At 41.7% G+C, this 22941-nt stretch overlaps 1 protein-coding gene across 9 annotated transcripts in view; it reads right to left on the reverse strand.

Annotated features, from left to right (window-relative positions):
• PRKD1 (protein kinase D1) overlaps window positions 1-22941 on the reverse strand; it is a 289583-nt gene that overhangs the window by 152475 nt on the left and 114167 nt on the right. For 7 of the 9 annotated variants that reach the window (XM_033952189.1, XM_033952190.1, XM_033952192.1 and 4 more), the window contains 2 exons: window positions 19411-19549; window positions 7406-7537 (listed from right to left, as the gene is read on the reverse strand). In XM_033952189.1, the coding sequence (XP_033808080.1) occupies window positions 7406-7537; window positions 19411-19549 (271 nt within the window). Of the gene's footprint in view, window positions 1-7405; window positions 7538-9529; window positions 9792-19410; window positions 19550-22941 lie in introns of all 9 variants that reach the window. The other 2 variants (XM_033952194.1, XM_033952195.1) reach the window with 2 other exon arrangements.

A 22941-nucleotide genomic window follows, 5' to 3' on the forward strand; every position in this document is an offset into this window, starting at 1 on the left:
ATAAACACATTAGCGAGACTATACACAATACATTACAAAGTTGAGCTTGGGTTTGATAAAATAAACAGCATAATTTTGACTCTGTATTACATTTATTGAACCATACTTAAGAATATGGGTGTTGCATCCGTGACAACAGTGCTTTACACCATTGAGCTACCAGTCTTTTGCCTCAACTGACTGTGATATGATAGCTAAGTAGAGTATACTTTAGCACATCACTAAGGTATGCTATGACAGGGGAACCAGAGACCCAGGTGTAGGTCAGTGAGTAAAAGCACTATATCGATCATCTGTAGGTTGTGAGTTCAACTCCCGGCTTGTCTTTTACTTGTGGCATATCTACCTTCCAGGTGCACCTTGATGATGTCACAATGAGATCAGCATTGTGCTGCTTGCTACTTCCTCTTCCTGTGAACTGGAAGCCACATTCAGGTTTAATCTGTGTTTTGATTCTGTTTCTTGTTGTGAAGAATGAGCTGATTGTTGCAATGTTTTAAGAGCAGGAGAGTGTTCTTTCGAGCAAGATATCACTTCTAAACTATCCTCTCTGAAATAATGTCTCTGGCAAATCGAGAGAAAGCTTATTGGATGACTTAGGGTGCCTTTCCTGCCAGTCTTTGTGGAAGTTAAACGATGTTTATAAAAAGTCTATATGGTGTTCAAAGTCCTATCCTTTCCACTTCTAATAGGAGGTGAGTATGACATTCCTGTACAGCTTTCTGTGTAGCACACATCTACCGGTTCCCACCTTCCATACTGATAATGTAAGTTCAACACCCACTCGGTACGTTTCATTTTCTAGTTTTCCTTTGAAACATAACATATTTTTTTTCCTTGTATTAACTGTACAATTCTGATACTGTGTTTTAGTTATGTTTTTCATCATCCTATACTTATCAATGCTTGAATGTGTGATAATAAAGAGTATATATAAAGTATAATAAAAAAAAAACAAATAAGAAAAAAAAAACCCGTACTCACGTCTATCACGGGTCCATTGGAGACGTTTCAGAAACCTGCGTCTATTTTGAGCACGTCTATTTTGGGCGACGAGGGACGTCTATTTTGAGCACGTCTATTTTGGGCGACGAGGGACGTCTATTGTGCGGGACGTCTATCTCACGCCTAAATATAGTTAATTGGTATTTACGTTTACCGGACGTCCAAAGCACGCCTAAGTTAAACGCAGTAATAGAGAATTTAGGCCTCAGTTTTCAAAAGAACATTTAGCTTTCAAAAAAAATAATTTCAGATTCTCCAAGCTTCACACAACTGTGCATACTAGTTAAAGTTTCAGCAGCTTAGCAATCAGAAGACTGCAGGATGGCACTCCAGCACTGCAGCCGAAAAACAGCTGAATACTAAATTAAATACAAAACATTTGCTTTAAACACCAATAATATTAGGCAATCTGAGTTGAATCAGTGAAAGGATTAAAATTATTTATTTCCCAGTAATTAATATTTCTTTTTAGCAACAGAAATCACAAAAATCTAGTTTAAATCCTATAAGCCACTTTAAAAGTTCTAATCAATTTTTCTTTGAAATATAACTCCAAACTTAATGCTCCTTTTATAAAGCTGTGGTAGCTCCGACACCCATAGGGATTTAATAGACATCTCAATACATCATAAGAACCGCTAGGTATCAGATAAGTCCTTTATCCACAACTCACACAAATTCAGTTGTAATCTCCTTCAAAGCTCAACAACCCATAAGCAGGTTTAATTTGTAGCATTTCTCATGAAATCAAACATTTACAGGAAATATTTCAAAAATATTCACTCCTTCAACACACACAGAGCAGAAGTATAAGTTTTCACCAACTCCTGGTATTACCTTAAACGCTGCTCTCCTCTAGCTCACAATAACGGTCCTAGGGCTCTTAATGAAACAACTGCTATTAAATGCAGCTTCTCCCAAGCTTCCTGTCGTAGACTCTCTGTCTTATTTTTTTAATCTCCCTGCAGGTCCTAGGATCTGTGCATGGGCCCAGACAACTCTAAGAATTTCCCTCTTGCCTTTCCCCTGTAAGTGCTTTAAATTTATTTATTTTTCTTCCTGTTACACTTCCACTCAACCAGTTTGGATCTAACAAGTCACTTTAGGACCCATACTTTATTTATACTTTGTCATTAGTGCCAAAGGCTTTGCTGCAAATCTCACTCAAGCCAACTTTCAAGTCACTCAAAGAAATTACTCAGATTTGTGATAAGATCTACCTCTAGTTAAATTGTGCTGTCTTGATCTTGCAAACTCATGGATTCCAGAAATTTCTGTTTTACAGAAATCCACATTGGAGACTTTCCAAATCCACAACAGCGTTAACTGGACAAATCAAGCAGTTACCACATGGAAAATGGCCAAGTGTAGTAACCTTCACTGGGGCAGTAAATACTGATGACACCAGAAAATCTCTTAGATTCCTTTCTCTTTTATATGCAATCAACAATTCCTTACCAGCAAAAGTATTCATAGATATTATAAAATGCCAGTGTTTCTTCTAACACTTAACAATATCATTTCAGAGATGATTAAACTCTAATTTACACACTATCTTGTCATTAGTGCTTTTCTGTGACTTCTGGAATAATTTTTCTCAGTTCTTCTCATTAGCTCTCCTATAGCCATCAGCCATAGGCAGCGGAATGCTTTTAAGTTTTGGGGGGCCCAAAAGCTCCACCCCCTGACCCCACCCCATAATAATAATAGTACTAAGTGTAATAGCATTTTTTCCATTCTGTTTTCACACATGCACACAATATAATCTTATTAACAACACATAGGGGGAAATTCTGTATAGGATGCTGGTTTCTGCAGTCGCCTAAGAAGCAGCTGAGAATCGCACACCGGCATTCTATACAGCAGGGCTGCCCAAGTCCAGTTCACGAGATCTACTGGCAGGCCAGGTTTTCAGGATATCCACAATGAATATGCATGAGAGAGATTTGCCTGCACTACCTTCTTGGTATGAAAATCTCTCTCATGCATGTTCATTGTGGATATCCTGAAAACCTGGCCTGCCAGTAGATCTTGAGGACCGGACTTGGGCAGCCCTGCTGTACAGAACAGTGTCTGCCCTAAGGGAACAGAAGCCCAACCCCGCCTAACCAGCCTGATTCTCTATCCAGCACCCATGTCACAGGCGCCGGTTAGAGAATCATGCCTGATCCCTTCCTATCGGCTGAGTGGTAAGGGAATCCCCTGCTGAAATTAACTGAGCAGCTGCAGCAGGGAACCATCAAATCCCCCGTGAACTTGACAAGTAGGAGGGATGTCCGATTCCTACCGCCACCACCCCTGAGCCCACCCGACATTGTCCGTGGAAGGAGGTAGGCCAAATCCCTCCCACCGCTACTCTCGAACCCTCTCTCAAAGTCCCCCGGCAGGAGGGATGCCCACTCCTTCCTGCTGCCGGCTACATCGATCCCCCAAACCACTTGTAACCTAAAAAACTGATACTGGGATAAACCATAAAGAAAATAACTACAGTAGTTACAATAAGACATAATTAGAAAATGAATCAGTAGATGAATAAAGGCTAAGTCAAGAAAAGAACAAGCTGCTTGTATTTGTCTTAGTGTATAACATGATTTCTGTATTAGTGACGACATAGAATTAAATATAAGATGATTATCTACTACTACTTATCATTTCTATAGTGATACTAGATATATGCAGGCTGTATATCAAAACATAAAAGTATTCATGTAATGCAGGGGTGCCCACACTTTTTGGGCTTGCGAGCTACTTTTAAAATGACCAAGTCAAAATGATCTACCAACAATAAAATTTAAAAAAAACACAACGCACACTGTACGCATAGAAAATGTTAATTATCATTCCTATTCCAGGGTTTTTCAAAGAGGTCAAAGCAGATGACTCTATGCACTATCACCTCAGTAACCACCATACAAAAATAGACAAATATCCCCCCTCCCTTTTTACTAAACCACGATAGCAGTTTTTAGAGCGCAGGGAGCTGCGCTGAATGCCCAGCACTGCTCTCGACGCTCATAGGCTCCCTGCGCTAAAAAACTCTATTGCGGTTTAGTAAAAGGGGACCTTAGTGTAAAATATAGACAGCAGATATAAATTCAGACACATTTTGATCACTAAATTTAAAATAAAATCATTTTTCCTACCTTGTCTGGTGATTTCATGAGTCTCTGGTTGCACTTTCTTCTTCTGACTGTGCATCCAATCTTTCTTCCCTTCTCTAGCCTGTATTCTTCCTCTCCTCTAGACCTCGTTCCCTCCCCCAACTTTTCCTTCCTCTTTCCCTGCCCTTTCTTTCTCTCTGCCTCCCTTTCTTTTTTTTCTGTTTCTCTTCTTTCCTTCTGTCTCCCTGCCTGCCCTTTTTCTTTCTTTCTCCCTGCCCTCCCCCAAGCCACTGCCATCGGGGACCAGGCCCCAAACCGCCACCAATAACAGGCCCCAAACCGCCACCAATAACAGGCCCGAAAGCCGATGCCGCCCCAACCTCTCCCTGCTTCGGCCGACCAGCATCGCGATCGAGCTGTTGGGGGAAATGCTGCCGGGTCCTGCCTTCGCGGAAACAGAAAGTAGGCAGGACCCGGCAGCAAGAAGAGGAAATGCTTCATTAACCTGTCTCCCGCCTTAGCCCGTAGCGAACGCTTGCTTCAGGGCTCTCAACATGTGCATGCCGGCTTCCCTCCCTCCCCCCCCCCCCCCCCGGACATAACTTCCGGTTTCGGAGGGAAGAGAAGGGAAGCCGGCACGCACACGTTAGAGCCATGGAGCATAAGTTCGCTACGGGCTGAAATCTCCAAGCCGTTTTTTGGGGGGGGGGGGTTTAATGTTCAGCGGCGGTAGCAGCAGCAGATGACAGCTGGGCGGATGCCCAGCTAAAAGGCCCTAGAGAGAACACTGGAGAGGAAGGCTGATCGGCCCGGTAGATCAGGACGGCAACACGAGTCTATCACGGAGCCCGGGATGGGCTCCGCGATCGACTCGCGTTGCCTTCCTGAGCTACTGGTCGATCGCGATCGACGTGTTGGGCACCCCTGATGTAATGCTATTGAACAGTACCAAATAATGTGGAAGTTTGTTTTTTCTACTGGAATTCGCAAATGGTGGAGTTGTTATTTTAGAAACTTGAGGCCCCAGTGAAGCCTATGAGTAATGTGAACTTTCCTCTTGGTAGCAGCTTTATTAAAAGCTATTTTGGTTGTCTTGCTATTAGCTGGTGCCTCAGACCATAGCTAAAGAATTTCCAGAAAATATTTTAAAAATATGAATGCTAATTTGTTAAAATTGTGTTTTTCAAGCATAGCAGCTTGTTAAACTAATCTGTTGTTAATGAAAATCTATAATATAATTTCTTAAAAGAGCCCAAAGTCATGAGTCAGTGAATTTAAAAATTGGAAATGTCAATTTCCTGCTGATATCAGACTTTGTTTTATAGTGTGAAAACAATACAAATATACAAGCCTTAATGCCATTGGTTAAGCAGTCACATATTCCTTTAAAAATCTTTGAGAAGCAAAGGAAGGCAGGAGTCAATGTTATTAGGATGAGGAACTTAAAAAAAAAAAAAAAATACTATACTATACTGAAATACATTAGTACTAGCTAAGGTGTATCCCTAAAAGTTGAAGAAAGAATTGACACTTGTAATTTGTAATTATTTACACTACAGGAGAACTACCTGATTTGAGGTGCTGTTTTGGGGGACTGTTTCCTGTGCTTTGGATAGCAGCGCTCTCTATAACAACATTAGAGCTTGTGACTTCGGGTGCTGAATCTCGGTGGGCACCTGTGGAGACAGACGCCCTGACATCAGCCGGGTCCTGCACTTGAGAGTGAAAAGGACGCCGCAACTGCGGCACGTGGCCGCAGGGTATGGCCAAAGGGGCATGCCCTAAGGGACACGCCAGGCCCCTTGGGAGTCCCTTGGAGACCCTGGGAGATATGGGGAACTATTACAAGTTGTATGTATGAAAATATTAATAAATAATCTGATGGGGAAAAGGAAAGGGAAGGCAAAGATATCGACACCCGTAATGGCTGTACATAGACACCAATCACTGGACATAGTCAGGGCGCTGATTCACTATCAGGGGCATCGCTCAGCCCCTTAGAAAGAACTCCCCCCTTCCACCTAATACAACTGTAGGTTTGGATCCCAAGAATGGTTCCAGTTCTCATCCTGTGGTACTATCGGGACAACTGGTATCTTCCTCACTAACTTATGAGGAGATGCCTAAAGCCATATCCTTTCAGGAGAAGGCTTTAGTTGTACGAGGAACCCAGGATGTTTTCCTTAAAGATTTATGGATGATTAACACTAGAGTAGAGGGGTTATTAATGTCAGTGGTGATTCAAAATGTAAAATTTTTGAAGAAAGTAGTATATAAGTTAGAAAATGTTGACTCAAATTTAAAGATTATGGAGAAACGTATTTTAACAACAGAGTCTCATATATCAACATTACAAGCTGTATCTTCTTCAGCTGTTAAAGATTCACACATTACCCATACTAGATTTGAGAAGATGGAAAACATTTTACGGGCAAAAAAAACTGCGTCTAGTCAACTTTCCAAAAACTTACTTGACCCCAGAAATCTTGATTCGGAAATATTTTAAGGAAGTTTAGGGGTTGGCAGATGCAGAGACATTGCCCATAACAAATTTATATTATATTCCACAGAAAAAGAAAATTCATGCAGAATTAGGTGTAGACCAGTTGGAACAGATGGAGTTTGATTTAACTGATTTTCTGGAAGATTCACAGGATAAAATTCAAACTAGGTCCACCCTACTGGTGACTTGTGTGAGAGAGATAGATAAATCTTTAATTATGAAAGCTTATTTTCAAAATAAGCTTGCAAAATTTTGTGGAGATAATGTATTAATTTTTCCAGATGTGGCCCAGGCAACCCAATTAAGAAGGAAAGCATTTTTAGCTTTGAAATCAAGGGCGTTGGCCTTGGGAGCCACATTTTATTTAAAGTTTCCATGTAAATGTCTTGTGAAATTTAAGGAATGTGAATATGTATTTTGGGATTCTATGCAGGTAGAACAGTTTTTGCAGCTTCATGAAAATATTAATTAGTTCCCACTTGAATTAATTATAATTAGAGTTTAGATGTATTTCACACCATAAATATTTGATCTTTGATCATGATTATATATAACTGTATCTTTAAGTAAATATCAGAATACATTCTTTCGTTATGTGGATTAGAGGAGATAGTGGTTATTGCTGTAGGGAATATCCCTTAATGTCTGTAAAACTTTGTAATTTTCTAATCTCTCTTTATTATCTGTATAAATGATAATGTTTAAAATCGATAAATTTAAAAAAAAAATTATTTACATTCCTTCATTTTGCTTTTAAAAAGTGGCATTATACTAATTTTTTGAAAGATTTACTTACCCTCACATTTCAGCCCCTGGCGTACAAGACCCCACAACATTTCTCCGCAGTGATCACAGAAGGCTGGGGCTCGGTATGAATGGACAAATAGGGCATGTGGTCGGATCTGGAAATCTTCAAATGTGGCAGAAGCTACAAAGAAATTAAGAGGAAAGCAATTAAATAGCTCCATTGCAGAATTAGATCATTTCACTTATGGGGTATATCTGCTAAAGGGAATTAAGCCCTAACGTGTGTTTAGTTAAAATGCTTATCACAAAGCGCATGAAAGCATTTTATGGTAAGTAACCTGTTTGCATGCGATAAGCACGAAAAATTTAAAACTAAACTTAAAACTTTCCTCTTTAAATGTAATGTAATGTAATGTAATTTATTTCTTATATACCGCTACATCCGTTAGGTTCTAAGCGGTTTACAGAAAATATACATTAAGATTAGAAATAAGAAAGGTACTTGAAAAATTTAAAGATGCTTTCATTATCTAGCATCAGCCTCCACTTTCTAACTTCCTGATTCATATATAGTTTTGAAATATTTAACACTTCCTCTGAAGTGATCCCCTCCTATTGTTTTTACCACTCCCCATTTACCATCCTTTTTTTATTAATTTTACTTCGATGTATTTTAAACAACCTCTCCCTCCCCTACTATCCTTTCGTCTCATGTATGTTAATTTAAATTTGTCCAGTATTTTTAACATTTGATAAACTACCGTTTTTATTTGCTTCCTTTAATTATTTTTATAATTTTTTATAATGTACACCGTCTACATACGTACTTTTATAGACAGTATATCAAAAATAAAAAATCCTGAATCTTGTATTTATTTTTTGTACGTATTTTCTGGAGGAGCATGTCGATGGCGGAGAATGGGCATGGACATGCTATCCAGCTAGTGCATTCTGGATTATTGCATACTAAATAATTAGTGAGTCCATTACGCGGGAGCCCCCATCAATTTTTCTCAAATTACGCATGCTAATGTAAACATTAGAAACACTGGAAATGGCTTGATTTCTAGACATGCTAGAAATGGGCTTAGCACATGGGAAAGTTCCATTTGCTAGTGCAATTTAATAGACATAAATAACCCTATATCTCTCCCTGTATTCAAAGGCCACTTCAAAAGCAAGACCTCCTTCTGGTCTGTGAACACTATTGACAATGTATTGTCATTTTCAGGTTCATTATTAAAGTTCTCTTACTTTGCTTTAGAAGGTAGATATCAATCTGCTATAGCTAGCCCACTATTTCGCTGTAATATCACAAAAGATCAATAGATAACATTTTACAATTTGTGTGCAAAATATATCCACACATTTCTATTTATACAAATCAGAATTATTGCATTTTATAGAATTCTTTTCCAAATTAGATATTGCATATTCTCAGTTAAAGTTACTAATGTGAGCTATCACATTAACATGAGCTAATTCCATTAACACATATTAATAGCTAGCTTCACATTGCATAAAATGAAACCCGCAGTAAAATAAAAAATATTAACAGCATTAATATAGATTAATAACTCTAACTGCATGTTATTTACATGTACAACTTCATAAAGAAAAGGAAAATTAAGCTGACTCAAACCAAGGACTATTGAGCCTAGTATCGTCTCACTGACTGTGGCCAGACAGGGTCACAGGTACTAGATAGACTTCAAAAAAAGAGATTTCTAGCAAGAGGAGCAGTTGGTAAAAGCAAAGCAGGAAGGTTTTTTTTAGCAGAAAATAAATCTGACAGCACATTTATATTCTGTACAAAATGTTTGTGTGAGATTATCCACTTTTACTAATGCTACAATAGAGCAAGCGGATGTTCTTGTTAGATTGTGTGGCTTTCCCATTCTTAGTTCTAATTCCAATATACAGTACTTCCTTAACTCCAGGCTCTACTAGGCCCTCTGGCTACTCTTAGCTCTTTTCCTGCCAGTGTATAGGTCCCCATGGACCCTCCCACCACTGGACTTCACAACAGGGCCAAATCTCTCTCTCTCTGCCAGTGTATAGGTCCCTACAGACCATCCCACCATCTGCATCCAGTCCCCCTCAGGGCTGGTCATCCTGGCCAACCTACTCTACTGCACCAGGCCCCCAGTCAACAGTGGCCTTCAGGGCTTACTAGGAGTTAGGTTAACATTCCTCCGCACAAGGGTCACCCAGCTCCCAGCACCACATTCCATTCAGGGTGAGTTGACAGCTCCTAGCAGCACTTGTAGCTCTATGCAGATTAGCTCTCCTCTCAGACTCAATGAGCTCCACTGCTCAAGCTCCCTCCACTGGCCAGTGGCAGGTACTCTATCCTGCCACATATAGTCATCTCTGCAGCAGGATTTCTGTCATCAATATGTAGACCAGAGCAACAACAGCAGCAGCTACTTCAGCTATGAAGACAATAAGAATAATAGAGAATATGATCAGAAGGCACTTGCTCTCCTTTTGAGCTCCACAGCATCCCAGGAATCCCAGTACCACAAAGATGGCTCCAATGGCAATGAGAAAACTAGCATTAACAAACTGTATTACAGAGGAGGAGTACACCCCTAAATTTCCACTGAGACCCAGATCCCAACTCCCAGCAACTCCCAGCAATCCCTCCAAGAAAAATTGCCAGGTTGAAAAAGATCATCATTACTTTAATGAATGTGAAACACCTAAAGAATTTAACAAGTTCCAAATTGAAGAAAGAAGAAGAGAATCCAACTAATCTCCAAGAGCCACAAGAACACCATGACTTAGGGCTCCTTTGACGAAGCCGCATTAGCAGTTTAACGCGCGTAATAGCAAACGCTAAACTGCCGGCTGCGCTAGACACTAACGCCAGCATTGAGCTGGCATTAGTTCTAGCCACGTAGCGCGGGTTTAGCACGCGCTAAAAAGCTGCGTGCACTAAAACCGCTAACGCGGCTTCGTAAAAGGAGCCCTTAATCTTTTGATAAGGGATATTCACTTCCTCATCGAAATCTCCAATTGAGCCCTGTGATGAAAAATGTTCCTGCTATCTTCTTAACTGGCTTACAAGCCTATAAATCAAATATTGAACCTGGAGTGAGTAGGAATCAAGCACAAAGATACTTTCCCTAACCTACTGCTTAACTTTAACAAAGAGATTTTACTTACCTACTGCTTAATCTACTTGTAAATTAAAAAAAAATACACTGAACTTTTCAGTTTAACCCATAATGGGGTAAAATCTCAAAAAGTTACTGAAATTTAGAAGCCGGAATGATGCAAGCTAAGCACAAGTTTAGTAACAGCAGTTCCACTTGGAACTGCCATTATAGAATACTAGTGTTAAGCAGTGGCGTACCTAGGGGGGGGCGGGGGGGGCGGGCCGCCCCGGGTACCAGCCCTGAGGGGGTGTTCCCGGCCTTGCCGCTCAGTCCCCCCCACGCCCGAAGGACCGCTCGCCCCACTGACCTTCCAGCACACCTATGAAGCAGCCCGCAGCAGGATCGCGACGTCAGCAATCCCTCAGCTGCTTGGGCGCTGCTTCCTGCGCCGCGGTCCCGTCCCTCCTCTGACGTCAGAGGAGGGGGCGGGACCGCGGCGCAGGAAGCAGCGCCCAAGCAGCTGAGGGATTGCTGACGTCGCGATCCTACTGCGGGCTGCTTCATAGGTGTGCTGGAAGGTCAGTGGGGCGAGCGGTCCTTCGGGCGTGGGGGGGGGCAGTAGCTTAAGGTAGCCCGGCGCAGGAAGCAGCTCCTAAGCAGCGCAAAGATAGCTGACGTCGCGATCCTGCTGCGGCTGCTTCATAGGTAGTGCGGGGAGGCCAGGGGGGCGAATGGTCCTTCGGGGTGGGTCGGGGCATCAGGCCTTCAGGGTGGGGCGGGCGGGCGGGCAGGCAGGCAGACTTTCAAGGGGGAGGGGGGTGACAGGCAGGCAGGCCTTCAAGGGGGGGGGTGCAGGTCTTCGGGGGGGGGTGCAGACCTTCAAGGGGGTGCAGGCCTTCAAGGGGGGGACAGGCAGGCAGGCCTTCAAGGGGGGGACAGGCCTACAAGGGGGGGGGGACAGGCCTACAAGGGGGTGCAGGCCTACAAGGGGGGGGGACAGGCCTTCAAGGGGGGACAGGCCTTCAGGGGGGGTGCATGCCTTCAGGGGGGGTGCCGACCTTCAAGGGGGTGCAGGCCTTCAAGGGGGGGACAGGCAGGCAGGCCTTCAAGTGGGGGGACAGGCCTTCGGGGGGGTGCAGGCCTTCGGGGGGGGGTGCAGACCTTCAAGGGGGTGCAGGCCTTCAAGGGGGGGACAGGCAGGCAGGCCTACAAGGGGGTGGGACAGGCCTTCAAGGGGGTGCAGGCCTTTGGGGGGGTGCCAACCTTCAAGGGGGGGTGCAGGCCTTCAAGGGGGGGGACAGGCCTTCAAGGAGGGACAAGCAGGCAGGCCTTCAAGGGGGGGACAGGCCTACAAGGGGGTGGGACAGGCCTTCAAGGGGGTGCAGGCCTTTGGGGGGGTGCCAACCTTCAAGGGGGGGGACAGGCCTTCAAGGGGGGACAAGCAGGCAGGCCTTCAAGGGGGGGTCAGGCCTTCAAGGGGGGGACAGGCCTACAAGGGGGTGGGACAGGCAGACCTTTAAGGGGGGGCAGGCCTACAAGGGGGTGGGACAGGCAGACCTTTAAGGGGGGATAGGCCTTCAAGGGGGGACAAGCAGGCAGGCCTTCAAGGGGGGGTCAGGCCTTCAAGGGGGGGGACAGGCCTTCGGGGGTGCAGGCCTTCGGGGTGGGTGCAGGCCTTCGGGGTGGGTGCAGGCCTTCGGGATGGGTGCAGGCCTTCAGGGGGGGACAGACCTTCGGGTGGGGGGTACAATCCTTCGGGGAGGGTGCAGGCCTTCAGGGGTGGGGTTTAGGCGTTCAGAGGGGGACAGACCTTCGGGTGGGAGGTAAAGTCCTTCGGGGGGTGCAGGTCTTCAGGGGTGGGGTGTAGCCCTTCTGAGGGGGGACAGACCTTCGGGGGAGGGGGGTCCTGGTGTAAAAGTACACAGAGGGAGAGAGGGAAGGGGGGGTTCAAAGATACGTGCATATGCCAGACTTTGGGGGTTAGAAATAATGGGTCTAAAAACAGAGGAGTGGGAGAGAGATGGTGCATAATGGGATTTAGGGAGGGAAGGAACAGAAAGGGAGAGAACTTGGAAACAGGGGATGGTGTGGAGGGGGGATAGAGATACTGGATAGGAGGATAGTTGGGAACAGAAAGGGAGAGATGGTGGATCCTGGGGTGGTGGGGAGTTGAGAAAAGGTGAATCTGTGGATGGAGACACAAAAAAGGAAAGATGCCAGATCTCCGGGAGAGGGAAGGGAAACGGAAGGGGAGAACAGAGATGGCAGACGGATGGTTAGCACGGAGAAAGGAGACCCTGGCAAGCAAGACAACAAGAGCCTGGGACCAACAAGATTTGAATATTGATCAGAGAACAAAAGGTAGAAAAAATAATTTTATTTTCTGTTTTGTGATTACAATATGTTAGATTTGAAAAGTGTACTTGAGACAGCTTGAAATGGGAACTTTTCTATTTTTGTGAATGGCAAGGCTGAGTTCAGTTAAAATATATGCTTTATAAGAAAATATAATAATGTGTTTTATAAAGTTTATAAGCATTGCTGGCATACTCGGTGAGGTGTTCCTAGTGTTGGTGGTGGTGGTAGCATGTCAGTGTGTTGAGAGGAAGAGGTAGTCTGGGAAATTCTGCTGAGCAAACTCTGGGCCCATTTCCACCCCCAGTTAGTCCACTCCACTCAACTGGTTCACACACTGAGTGGGTCTTTGGGTGTTATTTCTGGGTAGTTGTTTTAGAATCTCTTCCAGTGGTTTGTCAGTATCTCCTTCTGGTCCAAGGAAGGAAACTTTGTCAACCTTAGCATTGACCTTCAGAATATGTTTGTAACAGCGCTGCTTGTGTGGCATTAGGCTATGTAGTGATCGAAAGAAAAAAACAGACCTTTGCACATTTTTGCACTATATGGTGGGTGTATGAGGAGATTCATTTCCTGCACAGTTAAGTCCATGTGAAGTTACCTTGTGCTGTATTTGACATCTAGCAAGGTCTCTGTTTGGAAGGAAAGATCTAAGCTTAAAAATGAAGTGGCCAGAAGTTATGTTAAAAGTAGATAGCGTAGCTGGTTTTAAGAAAGGTTTGGACAAATTCCTGGAGGAAAAGTCCATTGTCTGTTATTAAGACATGGGGGAAGCGTCTGCTTGCCCTGGATTGGTGCACTCAGCAGCAACAAATACTAATTTTGGCTGGCTCTTTCCCCGCATTTCTCCTCTCTTCCCCACGATTTAATATCCAGTTCAGGCAGTAAGTAAATGCATCGGCAGGGGGGGTCTGGTAAGTCTTGGGGGCTGGGGATGGAAGGTGAGAATCAGTTCTGTAGGCTATCAGAAATTTGCTTAATTATCTACTCACACAGAAAAGCAGTAAAGTCAATAGGTTCTCTGAGTGGGAACAACCTGTTTGATCTTGCACTCTTGTGATTGACCAATTGTTTATCACTGTTTAATTTATCACATTGATTAATTTGAGCACACCTGAGGTGTCCTATGATGGTGTGCACTGCAGGCAGAGGAGCCTTATTGTGTAAAGCACTGGAGAATTCTCTCCTCTCGCTTACCTCTCACGCTGAGGACACCCTGCTTCAGTATAATCATTTATATGATTTATCTTATAAACATTATTACGTGGTCTTTTCCTCAAGTGCTGAGACATCAGGTTGTTCCCACTTGGAGAACCTATTGACTTTTACTGCTTTTCTGTGTGGCTTTAACATTTTTGCTATTCAGTATATCTAAACTATTATTCAGTAGAAAAAATATGGTTTGTTCAATCAAATCCTGTGTGGACATTGGACTTCTATGAGTGAATGTTCTGCTTGATTGAACAAACTAAATTTTTTCTACTGAATAATAGTCTAGGTACAATGAAAGTAAATAGCAAAAATGTTTGAGTAGATAATTAAGGAAATCTTTTTCATATTGCTTGCTTATGGACTGGGAAAAAAGACTGTTCAAGCAAATGTCTCCAGAACTGCTTTAATGGAAAAATGTGATTTTTTTTTTTTTTAAGTACTTTGTGAAATTTATTGTTGTTGTGAAATTTATTGTTATACTTTGTTTAAACTTAAAAAGCGGTGTCATTAACAGTGAATCTAATCGAAAAATCGATTCAACAGGGTGAATCGAATCGAATGAAATATTTTTCTCTGAATCGGGCAGCACTATTGGCTACCATGAGAATGGGCTACTGGGCATGATGGACCATTGGTGTGACCCAGTTAGGCTATTCTTATGTTATGTTCTCATCTGTAGGGGCCTTTGTTTTCACTTCTTATTTTAATGTATTTTTTTCCTGGGAACTTATCAGTGTTTTTTTATAATGGGAACAAAAATGGAAGAGAATTAATGTGTGTGGAATGGGGGGGTAACTAATTTCTTCAGCTAAATAATTCAATCCACTTCAAACAGACATAGGAGAACTCACGCACCATTCACACACCCTCCAACCAAAAACGTCAAAAGAAAAAAACTGTTCGACAACCTCCTAGCCATTCGAGCTGCAACACTTGACCCCCAACTCTACAACCTATTGACCTCGACCACAAACTACAAAACCTTAAAAAAAGAAATAAAAACCCTTCTATTCAAAAAACACATAAAACCAAACTAACATAATCAGAACTGTCCCAAGCATCACCTGCAACTACTCCATATGTACTTCTGATGTCATGACAATTCCGACATAATTTATGTTATGTTATGTTTGGAATAATGGTTACATAAATGAGGTTCAATAAAAGAAAATTTTCACTGCCTGTTTCTATTCTGACCATTTATTCCATTTCATGGTTATTGCAAAAAAAAAAAAAAAAAAAAATTTTCCATGAGGGGGGGGGGGGGGTGTCAAAAAATGATGGGCCCCGGGTGCCACATACCCTAGGTACGCCACTGGTGTTAAGTCTATAGTTCTGTGCCTAATTTTAAACGTGCCAAATACACATCGATAGGGGCAATGCACTTAAATCATTCAAAAGTCGAGTGATAAAGAAGAGTATTTGAGATGCAGAAAAAAATCACTCTGATAATATTTGTAAATATGCTGTATCAATGGTTCATAAACTGTTACTAAATTTTATGCTCAGAATCATGGAGGCAATAACTGGGGCAAAACCCCTGACACTACTACCTCACCGCCCAATCATTGCGTATTTCAAATATGTAAACTTGTAACATGCCACTAGGGCTAAATTTATTCACTTGTATACGTCTAGTTGGAAAAGAACACCAAACTTATATTATAGCTTGCAGGTGAGGCAGTTGTGTCGGGGGTTTTCCCCCCAGTTATTGCCTCCATGATTCTGAGCGTAAAATTTAGTAACAGTTTATGAACCATTGATACAGCATATTTACAAATATTATCAGAGTGATTTTTTTCTGCATCTCTAATTTTAAACGTGAGCACAAACACTCAGACCTAACTGTATACATAAATCCTAGCATGTCTCTGACTTGCCCATGCCCTAACTAGGTCCATGCCTCCCTTGCAGTTCCATGCTATGGAACTGCCCGCCCAATTTACAGAATACTGACTGTCAGTTATGCGCCTAACTGCAATTAAAGTCAATTTGTGCCAATTAACACCACTAGCAGAACTTTTCTGCTTTTGATCTGTCACAGTGTTTTAGTTGACTATTCAAAGCATACGCAAAGGAGGCAATTGTATAATTTGTCACCTTATGTTAGGTGCCTTGATGCCACATGATGAGTACCAATTCTATAAAGGCATCTTGGCACCATTTCACAATACTATGAATAAGGAGATGCCCACTTATGACAGATCTTTGGCTATCATAAGTTGGTGTACCTAAGTGTGCCATGTAGAATGCAAAAATTATAGTGTTCTATAAGGTGCAGGTGTAAGTAGATCATGCACTCATACTCCACCTGTGTGTATGCCCCTTTGTAGTTGCATGCTACTTACATACTCCCTTATAGACTTGCATGTACTGTAGTGCTTTTACTTACTAAGCTGTGAAAGCAATGGTGAAACTTGTGAATCTTCAGTGACGACTACAGAAGGCTGAAAGGTCTTAAGAAGACTGTAATTCATGAGAGACTTAACCAGTGTGGGGGGAGGGTGAGAGGAAAAGTTGTTCTTGGTTTACACAGTTTACGAGAATGAATTTAAGAAAGAATTTTTCAATTTTAAGTTCTGGCTTTCTGGCTTCATCAAATGCTTTTTTAAAATAATAATAAAAAAAAATACAAGTAGCGCTAGACTTGCATTGGGACTAAAACGAAGTTGGAATTGTACCATGACATGATTACTTGGAGTTAGGCTAGCAAAACCTTGATTTTATTTTGTCAATAACAATCTCAGTATCCCACAGTTATCATCAAGAGCTGAAGTAGTCATTAATGCCCCTCTGACAGTCTTTAATGGATTTAAGTCTTTTAATCAATGTATAAATGTGCTCTGTACTTACTTCCAACTGACTTGAGAACAAAAGCTTACTTTACACTGCTTGCTAAATATTGGACTGGAGTGTAATGTGCTGTTATAGAATGTTGTAATTAGTTACCTATTATTAATCACTTTATTGAGCAACTAACATAACTGATTACCTTTTTATTTGAACACACTGGAAATATAAGTCAAAAGTTAGACAAGAATAAATTTAAATAGGTACATATAAGAGCAAGAAACATGTTAGTATGGGAAATCAGAGTCTGGTCCCCACCTGTGTATAAAGGCCACCCTGAGCTGTGAGCACAGCAGAAGTGGTTACAGATGCAGAAAAACCGGCGGACCATCATCTAATTAACAATTAAAAAAAATAGGGGACTACAAATATACAGCCAAAAAAATGAAATGGAGGGTGGCCAATGTTACGCCAATTTTTTAAAAGGGCTCCAGGGGAGATCTGGGAAATTATAGACCGGTAAGCCTCACTTCGGTGCAGGGCAAAATGGTAGAAACAATTATAAAAAGTAAAATTGGTTTCATGAGACGGAGTCAGCATGGGTTCAGACTAGGGAGATCTTGCCTCACAAATTTGCTTGACTTCTTTGAAGGTGTGAATAAACATGTGAATAAAGGTGAGCCAGTTGATATAGTGTATCTAGATTTTCAGAAAGCTTTTGATAAAGTTCCTCATGAGAGGCTCCTGAGAAAATTAAAAAGTCATGGGATAGGTGGCAAAGTTCAGTTGTGGATAAGGAATTGGTTATCGGATAGAAAACAGAGGGTAGGGTTAAATGGTCATTTTTCTCAATGGAGAAGAGTAAACAGTGGAGTGCCGCAGGGGTCTGTACTGGGACCGGTGCTATTTAACTTTATAAATGATATGGAAACTGGAATGACGAGTGAGGTGATTAAATTTGCAGATGACACTAAACTGTTCAAAGTTGTTAAAACGCATGCGGATTGTGAAAAATTGCAGGTGGACCTTAGGAAACTGGAAGACTGGGCATCCAAGTGGCAGATAAAATTTAATGTGGATAAATGCAAACTGGGAAGAATAACTTGAATCACAGTTACCGGATGCTAGGTTCAACTTTGGGTTTAGTGCACAAGAAAAGGATCTAGTTGTCATTGTAGACAATACGATGAAACCTTCCGCCCAATGTGCTGCGGTGGCCACAAAAGCAAACAGGATGCTGAGAATTATTTAAAAAGGGATGGTTAACAAGACTAAGAATGACATAATGCCCCTGTATCGCTCCATGGTGCGACCTCATTTGGAGTATTTCCTTCAATTCTGGTCTCCTTATCTCAAGAAAGATATAGTGGCGCTAGAAAAGGTTCAAAGAAGAGCAACCGAGATGGTAAAGGGGATGGAACTCCTCTCGTATAAGGAAAGACTAAAATGGTTAGGGCTCTTCAGCTTGGAAAAGAGACGGCTGAGGGGAGATATGATTGAAGTCTACAATATCCTGAGTGGAGTAGAACGGGTACAAGTGGATCGATTTTTCGCTCCATCAAAAATTACAAAGACTAGGGGACACTCAATGAAGTTACACGGAAATGCATTTAAAACCAATAGGAGGAAATTTTTTTTCACTCAGACAATAGTTAAGCTCTGGAACGTGTTGCCAGAGGATGTGGTAAGAGTGGATAGCGTAGCTGGTTTTAAGAAAGGTTTGGACAAGTTCCTGGAGGAAAAGTCCATAGTCTGTTATTGCCCTGTATTGGTAGCATGGAATATTGCTACACCTTGGGTTTGGCCAGGTACTAGTTACCTGGATTGGCCACCATGAGAATGGGCTACTGAGCTTGATAGATCATTGGTCTGACCCAGTAAGGCTATTCTTATGTGGCCCATAGGATTATAACTATTGTAGAATGCGGAGGATTTCCTAAATATCAGCTACAGATCAGATAAGTGAATGTTGGGAATTATTACATTGCACATTGACCCAGTATATTACTGCCATCTTGATGCTACATATATCGGAGAGTTTTTTTAAATCTATGATTGTTTTTATGGAAGCACAGACTTTTGTCAATATTGGTTTTACTTAAGTCTAAGGGGGGGTTTTCTCCATTTTTTTCTGAAAGTTTTTGACAACCTTTTGGCAAAATGAAAAAAATTTTTTCTTTGAGTCCCAAGTCACTAGGAGTTACATTTTAGTAGCAGAAACTAATTTTGTGTCTGTGATATATGAAATTAACCCATTTGACCACATTACACTGAAAGTTATTCATTACTTAAAGATTAAGTACTAGAAAAAGAAAGCAGGGCGTTTTGGGCTCCTTTTACAAAGGTGCGCTAGCGTTTTTAGCACACACACCGGATTAGCACGTGCTAGCTGAAAAACTACCGCCTGCTCAAGAGTAGGTAGCGGCTAGCACGTGCGGCATTTTAGCGCGCATGAAACAAAAAAAGTAGAAAATCACTGGACTAAGTGTAGAGCCCTCGATGAAGACTGCCCCAACTTTGTTGGCTCGGCTGAGAATTTTTCAGTAGCCCTTCGTAGCACTCAAAGTAGACCTAGAATTCATTCACACTTTACCTGACAAGACAACTTCAACAAGGTCTCCTTCCTGGATTTCAGTGGCTGACTTGACTAGTTGAAGAATGTTTTCTGAGCTGGTATCATGGCGAAAGAGGAGGATTTTATCGTACATTCCATAGAAACCACATTCAGGAAACTGCAAGCACAATAATGACAAAAAGTGATGGAAGCAAGAAGTATTTACACTGGAAAACTCATTTTTAATTTGGGCCAGCATATTTCCAAGTGAGTTATTAATAGGAGCTGCTGAAAGACTGCTTTCCCAACACTTCTTATCATCCCAAGATTCTGCCAGTTAAGGTTTGATATCTACAGAAATGGCAAATACATTTACATGTATATTAGTAGGAGCACATTTGGAGCAGAACATTTACCACACTAAAATTCAAGCTAATCAGTCAGTCAGTCACTCAGTAAATCACTCCAACACCCAGACAGTCTCATCAGTCAGTCAACCAGTTAATCCCTCCACTAATGAGTCATTCAACCAATCTGTTAGCCAACAAGTAGGTCAGTCAATCAGTCAACCAGACCAGACAATCTATCAAATCAGTTAGTCAACCCAGTCTGTTAGAGCTCAATGGCAGAGAGGGTGGGTAGAAAGAGAAAAGATGGACTGGAAGGGGATGAATTATGTGGAGGGAGGATTAGGGTGGAGGAGAGGGAGGTAAGACAGAAAAAGATACAAGGGACCTAGGGTGGATAGGAGGATGGAAGAGATGTTGGACAATGAGAAGAAAAGAAAAAAGAGCAAGAGATGTTGGATCTGGAGGCAGAAGGGAGGGAGGCAACAAAGGTAGAAAAAAGTGTTTTATTTTGAATGTATTAACTGTAATATGATAGATTTTGGATATGCGCACCACAGATCTTTTTGTATTGTGCTCTGTGGTGAAGCCAGATAGCTCCACCACAAATGCAAAATATAAATACCTGCACTGATGGGAGTCCCCACCAGGGGCCTGAGCTCTCCAAGCTCTGCAACTGATAGCAACTCAGGGACACTGCTACCAGCCACAGAGCTTAGAGATTTCTCGCTGCTAGATTGAAGGAGGAGGAGATGATCTTCAGCTGACAAAACTTTGGGATCACTGTTGTACTAATCACCTTTGTTTTACTTCAAGCACTAATTTCAGCACAAAGCTGATGTGGTTAAGTGAACACTCAGACCCACAGCTGAGGTCCGGTGAAACAAGTTCACGGGGCAGCTGTTAAGGAGACCATCATTTAAGTTTTATTTTTTGTTATTTAGTCTTTGTTTGGTGGAGGAGACTGTGAACAACTATGATGGTCTCCTTAACAGCTGCCCCGTGAACTTGTTTCACCGGACCTCAGCTGTGGGTCTGAGTGTTCACTTAACCACATCAGCTTTGTGTTGAAATTAGTGCTTGAAGTAAAACAAAGGTGATTAGTACAACAGTGATTTATAAGTATCACCTTGGATAAATATATTCCCTTGCTGTTTTTTGAAAACTTTGGGATCCCCACAATCCACAACATAGGATATGACTAATTGAGGGGAGGCTGGGCCCCGGATCTCTGTGGCTACACTATTGATTGTGTTCAGTACAAAAAGAGGGAGGGAGTAGAAAACCTGAGATCTGAGAATGTTAGAAGAATGGTCTGACATTTGAAAGTTCAAATTTAACATAAAGAAGTGCAAAATGATACATTTGGGGAGTGAAAATCCAAAGGAGCTGTATATGCTAGGGGGTGAGAAGCTGATAAGAATGAGCCTTAACGTGAGGAATCACCAGCAGAAAAAGGGAAGTGTTAATATTTCTGTACACATGGAATATTTTTCTGGAGGCCATATCTTGCTAAGGGTGTAAGAAGACTTGAAGCAGCCCAGAGGAAGGTGACAAAAATTATATCTGAATTGTGCCGAGAGATGTATGAGAAGTTTGAATACCTGAATATGTATACTCTAGAGGGAAGAAAAGATAGAGGAGATATGATATAGGAATTTATATAAAGAGTATTAATCTACAAACAAATCTCTTCTAGGGATGGAAAATGATAACACTAGAGGACATACAATGAGGTTGCGGGGTGGTAGACTCAGGAAGAACATCAGGAAATACTTTTCTTGGAGAGTGTTATGGATGCCTGGAATGCCCTCCCTGGAGAAGTGGTAGAGGCAAAAACTGTGGTGGAGTTTAAAAATGCTTTGGATAGACACAAAGGGTCCCTGAATAAAAAAGGATAGTATCGACACAAAATTCTACAGATCAAGAGCTATAACTTCATTTATGATGAGCAGGAGTGTGCAGGAGTGGTACTTAAATGGCAGCCCCAGCAGTGAAGCTGATGCCGGAAAGACATCTACAGTCTGGGTCCTGTATGTACCAAAACAGATCAGGATAGGCTGGAGTTAGCTTGTAGGGCGACTCCAGCGGAGGAGTCAGTGGCTGATGCTGGGTGAACTTCTATGGCCTGTGTCCCATGTGTGGCAATAGGGATCGGGAGCACTAATGCACATTTTTACCATATTCATACAGTCAGAATACAGGTCTTGCCTATATCAGGGGAAAGGGAAAAATATTCTATAGTGGAAGAACAAGTAAAATGAATAATTACTGGACTGTTGGTTTAACATTACTTCAAAAATTAATGTGACTATTGGGTAGACTTGATGGCTCACACTATGTTACTATTTCTCCAGTGCTGCAGTACTTGCTGAGTTTACTTTCTTGTGCTTTTCCAATTCAATATTGGTCTTCATATTTTTTACTTGTATTTATAAAGTACATATTTTATACAAATGAAATACAAAGAAATAATAGTACACACCAATGAGAAGCGGCTGCAGAAATATTCTAAGTAAAATACACTCATTGCAATTTGAACCCCACATCCATCCTCAACTCTTTCTAACATATTTATATTCACTCATTTATCTCTCAAGAGATCCTTCTTCTTCACTAAGCAATCTCTCAAGCTGGGTAGGATCAAGTAAATATATCATGTAAAATTCAATGTTACCACACATTTACAGGGGAACTGTAGGAAGAAAATTTCTCCTAACACTGTTACCCTGACTTTCAACTTCAAAAACTCTTTCTGACGCAATTGTGTGGATCTAACCACATCCAGAAAAATCCGGACTGGATGACCACAAAACTGAACATCTTTCCTCTGAAAATATAATTTCAATATATTAATCTTCTCCTGTTCAGTCGGCAATGAAACCTAAGATTTCCTTGTGGAAATTTCCTCCTGAGAGGATGACAGGAAATCAGTCAAATTTAAAGATCCCAAATTGGCATCCTTCTCTTCACCTTCAGAGACCACCCTAGATTGAGAAACAAAAACATAGCGATATTCCGAAATAATTATTTCCTCTACTTTATCAAACAGCAATATCTCCTTTAAATATTTACACAACAATATCAGGAGACAAAAAGTAACAAATAGGAAAATTCCAAATACATAGAGGGGCATATTCAAAAACAACGTCTAAGTCCCCTTTTGGCCTAGGCCCTAAACATTGAAAGTAGAAGCAGGGAAAATGTCCATTCTCAAAAACAA

Source organism: Geotrypetes seraphini, chromosome 7 (genome assembly GCF_902459505.1).
Source record: "Geotrypetes seraphini chromosome 7, aGeoSer1.1, whole genome shotgun sequence".
Lineage (NCBI taxonomy): Eukaryota > Metazoa > Chordata > Amphibia > Gymnophiona > Dermophiidae > Geotrypetes > Geotrypetes seraphini.